General features: G+C 41.7%; 1 protein-coding gene across 3 annotated transcripts in view; it reads right to left on the bottom strand.

The window, feature by feature from the left end:
- Positions 1 to 16,549, bottom strand: part of ALKAL1 (ALK and LTK ligand 1) — a 475,589-nt gene that overhangs the window by 30,396 nt on the left and 428,644 nt on the right. For 2 of the 3 annotated variants that reach the window (XM_069621039.1, XM_069621038.1), the window contains one exon: positions 16,398 to 16,470. In XM_069621039.1, the coding sequence (XP_069477140.1) occupies positions 16,406 to 16,470 (65 nt within the window). In that variant the 3' untranslated portion in view covers positions 16,398 to 16,405. Of the gene's footprint in view, positions 1 to 16,393; positions 16,471 to 16,549 lie in introns of all 3 variants that reach the window. The other variant, XM_069621040.1, reaches the window with a different exon arrangement.

Raw genomic sequence — 16,549 nt, forward strand, 5'->3', positions numbered from 1 at the left:
GTTGACCATTGTTAGTCCTCTTAAAATCATAGCTGAACTTCTCTGCCCAAATCCCAGAAGAATCAATATTGCCTTTGCATCAGTTCAGAGAGAGGCACATGGTTGTATGCATCCAGGTAAAATGGACAGCAAAGTCAGAGCAATGGTCTTTATTGCTTGGGAATTAGTTAAGAAAGCTAAGATTTGTGAATGATCCTACTCACTCAGTTACTATTACCACATAACAAACACAGGGAAAACCTCCAATTGGCAACGCCCCTAAGAAAGCTGTTAAAACATCAAAGAGTCTAAGGAAGTAGAAAGGCTGAAGAACCTCCTCCGTTACCTGACGAGCACCTGCCACCAGCCATCTCACCTACTCCTCTGACAGAGGAAGACGGGATAGCTACAGCGACTGTGTTCGATAATCTCAGTGACATTCCTGAAATTCAATGTCCTACCGAAGAAGGGGGTCCTGGTTTAGTGGAGGTTGCAAGGGTTAAAGAGCGTGCCCCTGCTTTGTGGGCCTGAGACTTTAGGCACAATAAGAGTTGAAAGGGGAAGCACCACACGGGAAGCTTAACATCTTCTGAAAGAATGGGTTCCTTCACAGTAAGCCTGCTGAGCGTGAGGCTGGGGCCCAGAGATGGCTCGTGACGCCTTTTGCTCATAGAGCCTTCCTATTGCGGTTCAAGTTCAATACGTCTCTCAGTGAGCAGCTTTGTGGAATTGTGCTAATACTGAAGGGGAAGTATTATGGGGATCGAGAAGAGTTGGTAAGCTTCTCGCCTCTTTTTCGAAGGTGTAGAAGGATAACATAAGATTGCAGTGATGGAGAGTTCAAGTAAGGTCAGGAGTCCTGACTGTGGGAGATGGTGCACTCAAATTTGTTTTGATGCTTATTTGGTACAATACGCCAATGAAGGTTGGCGGTCTGCTAGTTTCTGGGCTAATATAAGCAGTGCTAGGAGAAAGGTGAAAGGGCATCTTTTTGATAACAGTAGTGCCATTCCCTTGTGTATATTGTCAATAAAATAGGTTTTAAATACTAGTTAATGTATGCAGCATTGGAAGAAAGTTAGTGCCACCTCACGGGATTCTGCCAGCACATGGGACGACTGTGTGTGGTCACTCTACTTTAACTAGCATGCATGTTCTTGAACACCCTGCTGTGCAACGCCACTGATACATAAACGCTCTTGAGGGGATATTCTGCAAATTTAGTCCTGCAGAAATGGAAGGAGCCATTCAAGATGCACTCTGCCGGAAGTGCAGGTAGTCTAGCCCAGTTCATTGTTTCGTAAATCATAGAGCTGTGCTAAGACCTGCAAGATCTGCCAAGGCCACCCGGTTGCCCAGCCTCATATTGTGCCCATATAATGCTGCCCGTCAATGCATGATTTGTAACTGTCAATATCATATGCTCACCTTTTTGTGATACACAATCTATAATTCAAGACACATTAGGTTTTTGTGGTCCTTTTTGCCTTAAAAGTGTTATTGCTGTAAATATCACTAATTTACTTTGTGTTGGCTTGCTTAAACGATTAAACACGCTTAGATCTTTGACCTTGCTCGAACCTTCTGTGGGTTAATCCATGACGGAAAACACTTTGCCTCCCACGTGGATTGGCACGTTGTAAATCAAATCATCTAATGAATGATATCAGCACGCAACCAAATAGCTCCACTTGCTGCTATTTTCATTTGAGAGGCTCTGTTGAACAGTGTATCAATGTTAAAGCCTCTATGTACACCTTTCTACGGGTTTATGAGTGAGACACGTCATAGTAGTTATTCAATATTATGGGTTATATGTTATTGACAGTTTTTATTATTGTATTATTGTTCATACTATTGTTATTGTCACATTACTTTTTATGTGTCAACTATGTATCTCCTCAATCTGTCTTACTACTAAAGATAATTATTGACTATCGTCATTGGTACAATGGTGCATTTGTACTGTGATATGTATTTTCTGTATTGTGTATTACTCAAACTTGGCCTTCGTTATTGAGATGTCTGGTTCTCTCCTCTCATTCCTTCCTTCGTTCTCCCTGCTGTGTTGTTTTTCTCTGTCTTCTGCCCACCAAACTATTCTACTTCTTCACAACTTGTTTAGTCTTTCCTCTCTTTCACAGTCTTCCTACTTTTGTATTGCTTCATAGGTTGTGGGATGTTTTGACCCACTCTGCTCTGCCCTGCGGCATGACTGTGTGCTGGTGGCACCAGAATCAGCAAAATGGCCGCGAAAACCCCATGTGCGCCAAAACCTAAGGAAATTGCATCTACCAAGCACAAAAAGATGGCTGCCAAATCTACCATGCATGTTGTCAATGGTGGAATTGAGACTGCACTTCTGAAACATGTCGTTGGGCTTCCCAACATGTGAAAATGGAGCTCAGATAAAAAGCAGTGCTTGCTGAAAGAAATCCAAAATCTTGCAATTAAATCTTTTCTTGGTTGCTGAAAATACAAAATGCTGGTCATAAACACCCGCAAACATCCAATCTTCTTGCGGGGTGTCACATTTTACTGAAGTTAAGAAAGCATTGTGGAATTGCAATATCCAGGAAAGCTGAATTGGTCACAAAAACATCCACAGCCAGTTGCCTGCCTGTGAAAGCTGTCAAAATCTGGACGCAGTACCAGCGGCCGCCTGTGACTGTCTCAAAAGCCTGTTTTAAAACTGTAAACTTGTCCCAGTAAGATCTAATGTTTAAAATCTAAGTGACCTGCCATCAAGAGTAACATAGGTTGTCACTATTTAAACTTCATGGTTTAGAGTCTGGAATCAGTGTTCTAGATGTTTGTTTTAAAATTGTAAGTTTATTTTCAACAAAGAAAAATGTAACAAAGTAACTTTTAAAGTAAGCCTGATTCAAGCCAAAACTAGAAAACAACTCCCCCCACTGGGCAAGGCACCTCCCTTCTGCTCTCTGGGCTAGGAAGTCACATTCAGGTGTTGATTAAGAGGACCGGGGCACTGGGGCTGCTCTGGGAAGAGCACAATGGGCTTCCTCCCAGGCACGGAGATGCTAATCAGGAAGGATTGTGAAGGCCTCTGCCAAAAGGAAGTGGGTGGAGAATTGCTGCTGAAGCTGCAAAACCAAGGAGGCGGGAACAGACAATTTTGTTGAATCACAATGGACCAAAAGCAGATTTATAATAAGACTGATAATTTACTGTGGACAATTGTAAAAAAAATATAGAAACCCCGGATTTATGAACCTACATTTTTGCTGCATATTTTAAGAGGAGCCTGGGACATAACTGTAGAAATTGTGGTTTTATACCAAATGTACTGATGTCAGAAGCATGAAACTTCACTTGCTTTTGCCCAGATACAATGTGCACATGTGTACACATTTTGGACAAATTAGAGATAGTGTCCCGGACAAAAAGTGTGAAATTCTGTCAAATCCGGACCCAAGATCCTACAGAGACGGGGCTTGGAAGAATGTTTGCTCCACAAAATATGTGATCTAGATATGCTATTGTTACAAAGTTTGTAAAATTGTAAATATGTATTATATGAAAAGTAGATTTCATGTTCAAAACCCAAGGGGAGGATTCCCTGCCTCTTAAAACCACATCATCATGGTGACACACAGTTTTCTCCTCCAATCAAGGGAGGGAGCGGATTCCAGCCTATAGCCAACCTAGGGGGCGTGCCTAGGATAATTCCACACACACGCCCCTTTATCAATTGCATAAATAGAGACAGCTGAGGACTTAGAAAGACACACACATTCACCCACCAACTGATTGCTGGTGGAGCACTTTGTAAGAGAACTATCCATATTCCAGACTCCAGAAACTTGGCAAGCAGAAAGGCCCATTTCCAGAGCTGAACCATTCTCAGCTAGGACTTTAAAATTCCAGAAACCAGAATTTACCCCAGACATCTAAGGGGAACCAAAGAACAGCCTGGCTGTGCTGTACTGCTTACCTACTAAGAATTATTGTCAGAATCCAAAGACCCAACCCAGTTGAGCCGTGCTGTGATCAGATAGATGTGAACCAGAGCCATTGCAGATCCAGTCCAGTCCTACCATGCAGGGACCAGAGCGCCTTGTTAATTGCAGACCAGAGTGCCTTGCTGTCCAGTCCGGTGTGCCCAGCAGAATTCCTGTCTAGAAATCTTGACTGACCTGAATCCCTGACGGTTCTGTTCAAAACTATATAGTGAGTATCCTTGGCATAGGACTAACACTAGCCATGTACTGTCCATAGTCATCTCTACCCAAACCCATCCTCTCTTATATCCAAAACTGCATTGTTAGAATATTTTTGAACTGCCTGAACTCTCTATCTCATCCCTATTATCTTCTGTACTAGTAGTGTTAAAACGATCTCTGCGCTGATATATACTTTTCTGAAGAAGGCGAGCATCTCGGCAGGCACAAACCGGATCCAGAGACGTCCTGGGCTGGTGGCTGTACTGTCATGTAGTTTGTTTCTTCATAGTCCATCCCTAGTGTCAAGAAATCCTGTTCGTTTTTTTTTTTTAAAGCGCATCCTTGTTTTACAATTTGCCCCTATCGAAAAAAAAAATGACCTCCACGAAAACATACATAACTGCTTCAATTTTCATGCTAGAAACGAAATGTAAGTGTCTGCTTGTAGCTAACATCCTTGGCTTTCCAGAGAACCCAAATCCTTATAGTTCCCCCGTGATCGCGATTACCGTGCGCAGAAAAGTTTCCCGCAAATTTTCGTTTGGGCAAAATCTATAACGTGTAAAATAGCTTTTCATTGCACCTGACCTCAAAATGAAGTTTTCTCATTGCTTATTACTCTCAAATCATTGATAGTGTTTGTCTACAACCATACAAAGCGGCTCCCATTAGTATTTCAACAATTTCTGTGATTTAGCCCATTTTTAGTGTTTTACCTCTTCCATTGAAAGCCAACTTTAAAACCATTTTGCCAGTTTGCCAATCAGTTCTGTTTCTCTCTTGTGTGTGCTGGGGGGAAATTGGGATTGAGATATTTGCTTGAATTCTGCATTCCTGAAACCTGCTCTCTCTTCCTATTTCTACATTGCACATTGGGGGGTTGAGGGGTGTGCAGGGGGAAATAGTAACCACACTGCTATTTGATTTGAACAAACCCACAAAAGTATTATTGCTGTGCTGGATTGTTTTTTCTCTTTATTACTCTGTATGATTAAAGAGATTGTTTAGTGTGACATCACCCCATTGGTGATTATTGTATACCCATTAAAAATAGTGTGATTATATTGTGAAATACCTAAATAAATATGTTATCTTTGCAAACTAGCCTGCTTCCTGGTTCAGTGTGACAGGGGAGGTTCAAAGAAAGGGCGTGATATAAGTGGTACATCGTTCAAAATAAAAGAACTTATACACACAAATAAATAATTAAGGGTTTCAGTTGTGCATCACACGCTAGGCATTGACTTAGGTGAAGTGCTGGATTGAAATCACTTACAAGGTGATAGTTGTTGTGGTTGCAAATGATATAGTGTTGCACTCACTAGTCCTTGATGTCCCTTGCATATCAGTGTTGTGATGTACTTATGAGTGGGCATGCACCATTTACAATATATTACAATCTACACTCTAGGGGGGGAGTTCCCTAGTACGTAGTCCAAACTTTGCACTTCTGAACATCTACTTTGACAGATATTTGTTACTTTGGTGCTGCCATATTTGGGAAACCTTGGTTAAGATGTATTTACCAAACATATCATTTAACATTTGCAAATTATCGTTTGTATTTTATTTCAGGAATTATATTTTAATGAAAACTGATTCAACTAAAAAAGTAATAGTGCATAGGTAGCTGAGAGGACAACATGTTTCCACTGTGGAACCTGAGAGTAAGTAGGCTGCAGAAGGTCCCAGACGGCTGTAAAAACACCAACTTTCAAGGTGAGTTTGAGGCTATTCAGGACTGAAAACATATAAAAGATGTCTGGGGAGGTTATATGATGTAGACTGAGGGATTGAATGGAAAGAAATCATAGGAATCCCTTTTCATTCACAGTATTATAGATGATGCAGCGGACTCATTATTTCTATTTCTCTGACCTGTTATCAGGTTACATCTCATAAATTGTTCAACCATATGTTTCAGATTGGTCATGAAAAATGTAGGCAGGACACTTTTTGAACCAAGCCTTTTAAAATAATGTTCACTATCTGCTTATCCATAATATTCATATTTACACCATGAGGAAAAAGCCTGGCAGAGTCTGATTATAATCCACATCATTGGCTCTGGCAGCAAAATGGATTAAGCTGCTATTTTCCTGTTGGCGTGGACTTACATGCAGAGCGGTGAACAGAGCCTCTTTTTAGAAATGCCAATGCCTAGTCAAGGAGTTTTCCTCTTTGGAAAGGGACTCAGATGGCCATCTGCCTAAGCCCGAGAGAGGTCTCCAGGGCCACCCCAACATACATGCTCTAGTTCTTGGTCAGATTCACAGGATCAAGCCATAGAAGGTTATAAAAGTGTACCCTTTTATTCTGGGTCCACTATCCCCCTCCCTCCCGGCCTCCCTGTCAATGTGGCCACCCATTTTTGTTATCCAGGTGTGTCAGGCCAAGAATCCCAGTAGCAGGATATTTCACAATTTGTAAGAGCCTCCTCCTAAAACTCCCACTCTTTTATAATGGTATGTACCAACTACCGGCTTCATTCCATAAAATCTGTACCAAACCGGTTCATTCAAAATAAATGCAGTACAGTTTTGTGAAATTGGGGGTAGTCCATAGAGTATAATGTTCCAAAGAAGGGATAAAAGGGTAAACTAATACTGTGATGCATGATGTAGGTGGGAAAGCTGTCATGCATTATATGTTGCTCAATAAACACTCACTACAAACTAAAATGGAAAGCATCAAGGAAAGGGCAGGGTTTCCCCGCAAAAGGTCACTGACCCAACAATTTCTATCCCATTCTGACATTTTGCAGATGAGCCTCAATTTTGTGCTAAGTGCACACATTTTCATGCCTTAAATATAGGTTGCCATAACACAGATTATATTCCTTGTAGGATGGGCTGTACAATGAAAATTAACGTTTTGATTTGATTTGATTTGATTTGATTTGAAACATTTGTCTTGCGCGGGGACCCGGCAGACTTAACTGCATCTGGGAGCAGTTGGATCAAAAAAGACTTTGATGTAGAAATCAAGAAAGAAACAGTTACCACCTGCATTATTTTAAAAGATAGGTCTTTAGCAATTTATGAAATTGTATCAGTGTTGTCTTTGTCCTAAATTCCCATGGTAAACTATTCCATAGTCTGGACCCATACACGCCAAAGTGGCTGTCTCCTCTTGCCACAAAGCAGGAAGGGGGAACCAATAGCAGCAGTTCGTCAGTGAAGCACAGTGCTCGTGTTGGGTGATATCTTAGCTTTATTAAGCAGATAGGGTTACCAACCTTTTCTGGAGGATTCACATTCATTACAGAATGTTTTCTTTGTCGGAGTGGCCACCCTGGGAGCCTTGTTAGGGGTGGAAGAATTCTCATCTGGGTCATCTCTGGGCTGTGATGGAACAGGTTCCAATATTACCTCGGCGAGTGATTCGTTTTCCTTTTCGGCTATAAGCCAACTGGTCAAATGACCTTCTCTGTTTTTTCGCTCTTGCTGCTCTTTTCTTTGATTTTTTGGTGCGTTTATCCAACATTGCGGTTGCAGGTAGTGGCAAAGCGACCATAGAGGGTCTCTTACTCATGGCTGCCCTTCTTGCCAAACAGCGTTGTTTTCACGAGAAGTATATCACTGAGTCGTCCATCAAATTAAACTCAGGCTCTGTGTTTACCGCAGGTTCCTCTAAAATTCTGACTGCTTCGGATAAATTGCCCTCAGCATCCTCATTAGTATTATTCAATAAGGAGCTTGTTGGTGAAGTTATTGGGGAAAGATGATTTGTATTTTTCTGAATTTGGAGACTGAAAGCTATCAGGAGGGTATCCTGGAAGAATTTTGCTGGTTAGTCTCTGTAATCCGCCAGGGACTAACCTAAGAAAGTGCTTGCAGGGGGCCTTGAATGACCTCCTGGTTATATGGACTTTGCTCCCAGGGAATACAGCCATTATAATCACTGGTGACTTTAATTGCCATATGTAAGGGAACAAGGTTCCATCCATTAATCCCCTTCTAAAACCCACTCGATAAATGACCTGGAGGGATTTTATTGGTTGCATTTTTTCCACTATTGGGATTTGGAAAAGATAAACGGGAGGACCCTAAGAGATTACCTGGGGAAGCATACCTGGAAAAATGGCAATGTTAAGAGCACCCTCGATTATGTTTTTACTAGCCCTGGAATTGCACTGCGTATAAAGGATATGAAGGTAAACTCGAATACATGGAGTGACCACGACTGTTACGATTATTGTGGATGGTGTATATTGCAATTGCAAACCTATGGGTAACATGCTAATTAATTATGCAGGAACCAGTGTTTGATGGTCGGAAAAGAATATAGACAAGACGGCCTTAGCAGTGTCTGTAGCGACCTTACATGACTATAGTCTATTTAGATCTATGTCAGAGATCTGGTTAGGATCCGTGGCTATCTGTTCCCTGTGTAGATTTTTATTAGAAAATGTTGGCACACGAAATCCTGAAGGGCTATGATCTGGGTTAAATAGAACCACAATTGCCAACAGTAATTTACAACTGAAGTTGCTTCTGTTATAAACCTTTAATTTTGTTGATTTTTAAAAATGTTTCTTTTTGAATCTTTACATAATATTACTGTAGACAATATTTTATTGGCACAAACGCTATTATTTTAAGCAATTGGTGATGTTTTATGTTTTATGATTATGATTATGTTTTGTATTTTCTTTTCTTTCTTTATGTATAACATGTGTAAAGTTTAATTATAAACTATATCACATTAAATAAATAAATAAAATAGATATCTTATCAATTATTTTACTAAGTTGTCATGAGCCTGGTAGATCAAACATTTGAAAATCACGCAAATTATTCTAAAACCAATTCTATCACTGACTGAAAGCCAGTGGAGTGAGCAGTGCATAGTTGAGATTGGGGTTGACTTGGCTGCCTTAAATATATGCCTAACTGCCACATTCTGTTATTTCTGCAGCCTCTTCATGTATTTCTTAGGAATACCTGCGAGCAGGCTATTACCTTAGTTCAGCTGTGAATTAACTAAATTCCCTCCTACAATAGCGTGGCCTTCCTGTGGAACATAAAGAAGGGCCAATCTCAACCGACGTAGAGAATAAAAAACTGTTTGAAGTTTTGCTCCCACCTGGCTTTCACACCCAAACTCTTCTTGCCATATATAGCCCAAATATCTGATTTTGGAGAAAAAAATTAGACTGTAGCCCATAATTATAATGATAATGAAACATAGGTTAGAGGACGCTTAGAGTCTTGTGATAAAATATGTTTGGGCCGGAAAAAAGGGTTACTTCAGTCCTGCTGGGATTAAGTTGCAAACAATCTTTGGTCATCCAGCTCCCAACTTCATCCAAGCTCTGCCCGACTCTCAGAAAGGTATCCCTGGACCAGAAATGGATTTTATATCTATATTTAGAGCAGCTGATACATTAGGTCACCCAGAGAGATTCATATTTCTATACACTCATTAGTCCTTATTTCCTTCGCAGTTCTTAGCTCATTTTTGCACGAGATTCTATAGAATTGAGTGACTGATATTTGATAATCAGCTTTATTTCCTTGAAACAGTGGTACACACAACTAGAGGTAAGCTTTGCATGCTTTTATTCATACCATTTGTAACTTTAATAACTATGCCACCTTACAGGGAGACTTTGAATCCCCCTTTCTTTACTATTTGTGCCAAAGATCAAAGGATTGAATACCTATATGAGCCTAATCATCTGATGGTACTTGACTCTAGCCCTCCACCCTAGTTCTGGTTTCAACATAAGAGGTAAGGTCACTCTCATAATAGATCTGAATGTTGTTTTATGAGATTAGTTACACATGTCAGCATAGATATGATTTGTAGTATACACCCTAATTTGGCTCAATCACAAATCTCTTTCTCTACAGTGTGACATTAACACTTTTAGGTGCACAACCAATCGTGAAGGGATTTGCTTCTACAAATGAACCTAATAGACAGAAAGCATTGACTCCTCCTACAATCCAGGTAAGGACTCCTGACCATGGGAGATTGTAGTGACTATTTTCTTATCTAAATTGGTTTATAGTTAGAGTGATCCACAAGATTAACTTTTTCCTAAATATGTTTTATTTACTTTGTAGAACAGGAATATTGACAAGTTCTGGAATGATGATGTAATTTTGCTCCCATGCAAGGGGGAATCCTGAAATGCACATAGCTCTAATATAGATACTATTGAATTAAAAGAATTGTGTGTTTTTCCCAAAAACATTTTTCAGAGATTTTGTTGTGACCCTATCACTTACAGATTGTGTATACGTTTTGACTGTATTTCAGTATAGTGATGTGCAGGGGACGCAAGGGTCCTTATTCCCTAGGACATTTTTATTCCTTGTTATTTACCCTCCACCTTGTGCTCGGATGGCACTACTGTCCGCTGCACCGCAAGTTTAGACAACCATTCACCATACTTATCCCAAAAAGACTTGACTGTTAGGTGTACAAAATCAGTGTTCCACTTTTTCTTGTGCATTTATAGATTGAACAGCAGCAGTGACGAGCCCCGGATGCCACACCTCTGAGGAAGGGAGTCTGACAGGAACCCCCAATCTTCACCTGTTGCCAGCGATCAGGCAGGAAGGAACTGAACCAATTGAAAGCCTTGTCTGAGACCTGTGCTACCAATTTAAGTCCATCTATTAATGTGTCATGGTCGACAATGTTGAATGCTGCAAAAAGGTTTTCAGAATGGATAACACAAGCACATTTGACCCAATGTAGAAGGAAACTCATGGATTATCCCCAAATGTGTTTGTTTGTTCCTCCATAAGTATCCCTGGGTCTCTCCACTGTGTCACTTGTAGTCTCCAGGTACATAGTTGCTCTGATGAGTGATGACTGGGTCACTGGTTGGTTTCTTCCTGAAGCCCACAGATATGACAGCGCTGCACAGGCATTGCAGGTATTTGTACTGAAGCCTCAGGCTCTGTTGTTGCAAGTCCCAAAGTGTTGCTCAGAGCAGAGGTAGGACAGGAAGATCTCTAGGACACGTGCCTCTGAAACAACGCACCTGCAAACCGAAACCATCAGCATCCTGGTAAACACAAGAACTTAACCTCAGCAAAAGAGTCATGAGGAAACAAGAGAAAACCTGGTGCTGCACCAGGAGAGCATCCGATCTCGAGCTCCTCAAGGAATTCTGAGAAACCCACTGACAATTAATCACACAGCCAAGACCTCCTACTATCAGAACACCATAGCAGAAGCTGACAACAAAAGCAGAGCCCTCTTGAAAGCGGTTAAGCATTGCATGAACCCAATACCCGACCCTGCCATACAACATTCCATCAAAACATCCACCACCATCAACACCTTCTTCAGTGACAAAATCAACAAGATTCACCAGAACATAGACACTAGCTCTACACCCACAGATCACCTCACGTCCCTCATCACGAAAATCTCCACACCCTGGTCAATATTCAAGACACTCTTTACAGAGGACTGGTAGAAATCCTAGTCCATCTCAAAGCAACATTGTACACAGACAATATATTCCCAACATCCATTCTCAAGAACATCCCCACAGATGGTCTCCTTCCCTACATGGAGATCATCAGCAGCTCCCTAACTCTAGGCACCTTCCCATCGACCATACAGATTTGGTAAATCCTACCTCTACTAAAGAATCCCACTCTGGATCCCGACAACCTATGTAACTATCGCCCCTTCACCCATCTTCCCTTCCTGGTGGTAGCCAAGCAACTGCCGCAACACACCGACACCAACAATCTCCTCCAAACCTACCAATCCCGGTTCAGACCCAGATGCAGCACAGAGATGGCAACCATACAAGTACACAACACCGCAATCAACATCCTTTACAAAGTCCACCCCTCCCTCCTGGTTCTATTGGACCTCGGGGCTGCCTTGGAGCACAATAGACTGCCAGTTGCTCACAGATACCGTACATCAATGCATTTGGTTCAGCAACCTTTTTGTTGGCTGGTCCAAGTCCTACCTCACCAACCACCAGATGTTTGTTCAGATGTACTCATCTAGATCGCCAATGCTACCTGTCACCTGTGAAGTCCTGCAGGGTTCCATCTTCTCCCCCGTGATCTTAAATCTGTACATGGAGCCACACACAACATACACATCCACCAATATGCTGATGACACACAACTATACCTTAAGATCAAATCCATCAAGGACATCCACAGGCTCAAATCCTGCCTCTGCCTGATCAAGTCTTGGATGTCCAGTGCATACTTGAAGTTCAACCCATCCAAGACCAAATTCCTACTCCTCACCAACCACAATGAACACCCTGACATACAGACCTGGCTAACAACGATTAACCCTCAGGGCTTCACACCCGAGTTCACCTCCTGTGTCAAGTCCCTTGGGTTTCTCTTTGACAAACACCACTCCTTCAAGACAAACATAGCTAAGAAAACACAGTCAGCTTGTTATCAGCCCTCCCTTCTGTGGAAAAGTAAATCCCTTCTTCCCTCCGCACTGCTTTAGATCTACTGTTGAAGCACTGGTCCTATACGACCTTGATGGAGGCAATGCACTCCACAAAGTTCTCCCATTGTTCTCCCTTGTGCCCCTAGAAAGTGTCCTACATGTGGACGCATTCCCCTTCAAGGGTCTACGCAGATGGGACCACATCACCCCTGCCCTCATCGACCTTAACTGGCACAAATCACCTTCAATTCTTGCTGCACCATTTGTAAGGCAGATGCCCTCAAGTCACCCAGCTACCTCACGGAGATACTCAGCATCTCCGGTGGACAGCACATCACCAGAAGCAAGGATACGTGCAGACTTGAAATCCGCTGCTGCAAAAAGGAAAGGACCAGAAAACAAGCCTTCTCTGCCCACACCCCACAACTATGTAACCCCCTCCCCATCAGCATTAGACTTGCCCCTATGTTCCTACAATTCAGAAAAGAACTCAAGACCCACCTGTTCAAGGAGTCTCTTCTTCTCAACACCTAGGACATCATGTCACCCTCAGCACCACCTGACTCGCTTGATGCCGCCACCCCTCTCCTAAAATACCTGCTGCCTTTCACTGGCCCTGGCCCTTCCAGTGGCCCTCGAGCACCATCCCACGATCCTCCTTCTTTAGTTGCTATTTCTTCCCCCTCCTCCAGATACTATTTCTTCCTACTTGCATCTTCTCCACCACACTATCCTCTCTTAAGATGCTTCTCTCTCTTTAAAATGTCTCTCCCCCTCTCCCCCTCTCCTCCATTCTCTGCATGTCTTCACCTCCTTCAACTTCTTCTTCTACCTCTCCTGTATCTGCAACCTCTTCATTTCTCTCTCCTCCACCTTGATTTTTATCCTCCTACAACTTCTTATATTCTCTCCCATCCTCCTTGATATTCACGCTCTTTGTACCTCTAACGTTTCATGCACAATCCACCCATTCTGCACATTAACCTTCCCTTGCACCTTGCCCTCCTTATTTTATTTATTTATTGATTGATTGATTGATTGATTGTGCTTATACATCAAGTACATTTTGTTTCAAAGTGCCCTTCTGCACCTCTGCCCTTTATCTGCTAGGTGTTCTGTTACTCTAACATCCCACCACTAAATGTTCTCTCCCCATGTGTCCTCATTCCCATTGGGCACTATTGTAAATAAGGTGTGACACCTGGGGCGCATAATTGTCTCACAATGGAGATTGGCTAGTGGGGCTGTGTGTAATTGCTTCAGGTGTGTTTAAATGACTTTCCCGGCTTGGCCAGGCACCATAGATCGAGCTTATATCGGTGAATCCATCATTTTGCTTACTGGATTCCCCCACATATGCCAGGAGTGAGGAGCAGATCCGGCAGAACTTTGCTCTGCTCCACCTCCTCTTTGCCACATAGAGTATATATGGTAAGCATTTCTCAGGCAGGATTTTCAAAGTCTGGTGAATACGGACATTGTGTTGGGTCTACATATAAAGGGCCTACAAAATTAAACTTGTATAGTATTGAATATCCCTCTTAAGGGAGAAGAGGTTCTAATGTGGCAATTCCCTACCATCTAATTTCTGTGCTGTGAGGTAGATCAGGTAATCCTATCCATACGATACCCATTCCCCACATCATCTAGTGAATGGTGGGTCCTGGCCTCCCGAGTCACCCCCTGGCAGCTGAGTCTAGGCAGAAGACATTGCCACGGTTCTATGTCATTTCATCGTCAGGCATTTCAAAGCCTGCAATTTAAACTTGTTTGACAGTTCATCTATTTTTTTGTTTGGGGGGTCTGCCCCCAAATGCCCACCTCCTGCACCTATTTTTATCTATACCCAACCCCCCCAACCACTTATCTGCCCTTTCCCACCCCCACCCAAAAAATGTGATGAACTGTCAATCACGTTTAAACTGCAGGCTTTGAAATGCCTGACGATGAAAGAACGTCATACGATTGCCACATATACATGGAGATATATATTCATGAGAGTAATAGATCATTTAAAGAACACATTTTTAAAACAAATCAAATATCTGCACAAACAATATGAAATCACTAGTCATAAGATAGTTCTAAAATGTCAATCACAGTGTGTCAACAATTGCATTTTCTAGTTTTTGGAAGACAGGGATGGTGACAACAGATTGACAAATGAGGTGTGTGTTTGTCACTTTAAGACTCACCCACACCTATCGTTCTTCCAGAAGTAGTATGCAGTTGCAAGTTAGCATTTACAATGTATTCTGCCTGCTGGCCACGCCAGGCCAGATCCAGAGAATTTGAGCCACATGCAGCAGGTAAGCATCTCAAAATGTATATGGAAAACTAGTTTTTGAGGTGATCCAACACTGAAAGCTTAAATGTGTTGTGACTTAAAGGGGCTCATGTTTGTCAGTGGCATAATGTTATTGAAAGGCATACAAGGCTTTATACCTTTCAATCATCCCACGCCACATTTTCATTCATTTTTATTTCAAAGAAGAGAGTCTGAACACAACTTGCATTTACGTCACCCTCCTCCTTTTCGCCATACAAATGCTGCAGCATTTGCTCCAGCATGGATTTTCATGTCGGCACAACTACTGGTGATCCCTATGGGGTATTCCCGATTTATGCACCAACATCAAGCAGGCGGACCTGATAGGGATCCATTGTACAGGCTGCAATTGGATTCGTGAGCACCACTTGCAATGTTTGACAACATAGTTATTTGCTTTCATAGATATGGGTATTCCGGATTTATGCCCCAACATCAAGCAGGCGGACCTGATAGGGATCCATTGTACAGGCTGCAATTGGATTCGTGAGCACCAATTGCAATGTTTGACAACATAGTTATTTGCTTTCATAGATATGGTAATAGAAGTTCTGAAGAAAGTGAAAGGGAGGGGACTAAATGGGGGTGAAATCAGGTTGTCTCCTTGAGAAGATGCTTTGGAGAAAGAAGAATTATACTTTTGCCACAATTGAACTTTAAGTTGATATTGTGCATATATATTTGACAGAATTGACGAGGTAGCCCTCAGGAACTCTTTAGGGGACCCGGCATCTTAATAACTGAAGAACCTCTATTAATATTTCATTGTTGACTGCTAACCAGAAAGTCTTGAAGCCATGTTGAACATGCAGCTATCTGCTCATGCCATTCCTTAAGACTTAAGTGATTAACAGTGCTGATTTAAGCCTACAGATGAAGGAGTATGAACATGCAAAATACCCCATCATCAGACAAAATATCATCCCAGACGTTGACCAGAGAAGACATAGGGCCATGTTTGGGAGTAAAGAAACATTGAGGAGAGTCCAACAAAACATTGCTTTTAACATGAAACTGACGTTGTTTTAAATCAACTTGTTTTAGGACTGTGGCAGACCCTAGTACAGTAGAGCAGGCATTGCTTTTTCCATGCCAAAAATGGTGCAGGCTTCTAAAGATGCTGCATGTGCATGGACACACTTCTGTTATGACCTTGAAAAGAAAACTAACATTAGAGTAGGCACCCATAGAATTATAAAGAAGACGCCATGTAGTGCAGCAAGAACTAAAGTCACTTAACAATGACTTTAAACTAAACAGCAAGTGATACATTAATCATCTATTCCTGTAGGCAACTTCAGAACATTCACCTGTGGCACATATATTTTCAGAGTACTTGAAAACGAATTGAAACTCATCACTGCTCTAGCCAAGTATTGCATTAAATATCCATCTGTGTCCTTTTCATTTAAAAAACACAGTAGATTATAGAAATCCACAATAAAAAAAACAATATGACCAAAACGAAAATCATATGTAAATGATATAGACTTACAAACCTAATATCCTAGGACTGAGTGCACATTGGGCTCTTCGCTAACCTCGTTAGTAACCTTGCACACCTTTTGTAATCTAGAAAAAAACATAATATAATTACAAGTTGGAATTACTGCAGAATGCAAACATGATATTGCACATAAAATACATCTGT

Source organism: Ambystoma mexicanum, chromosome 5q (genome assembly GCF_040938575.1).
Source record: "Ambystoma mexicanum isolate Mex_15411 chromosome 5q, UKY_AmexF1_1, whole genome shotgun sequence".
Classification (NCBI taxonomy): domain Eukaryota; kingdom Metazoa; phylum Chordata; class Amphibia; order Caudata; family Ambystomatidae; genus Ambystoma; species Ambystoma mexicanum.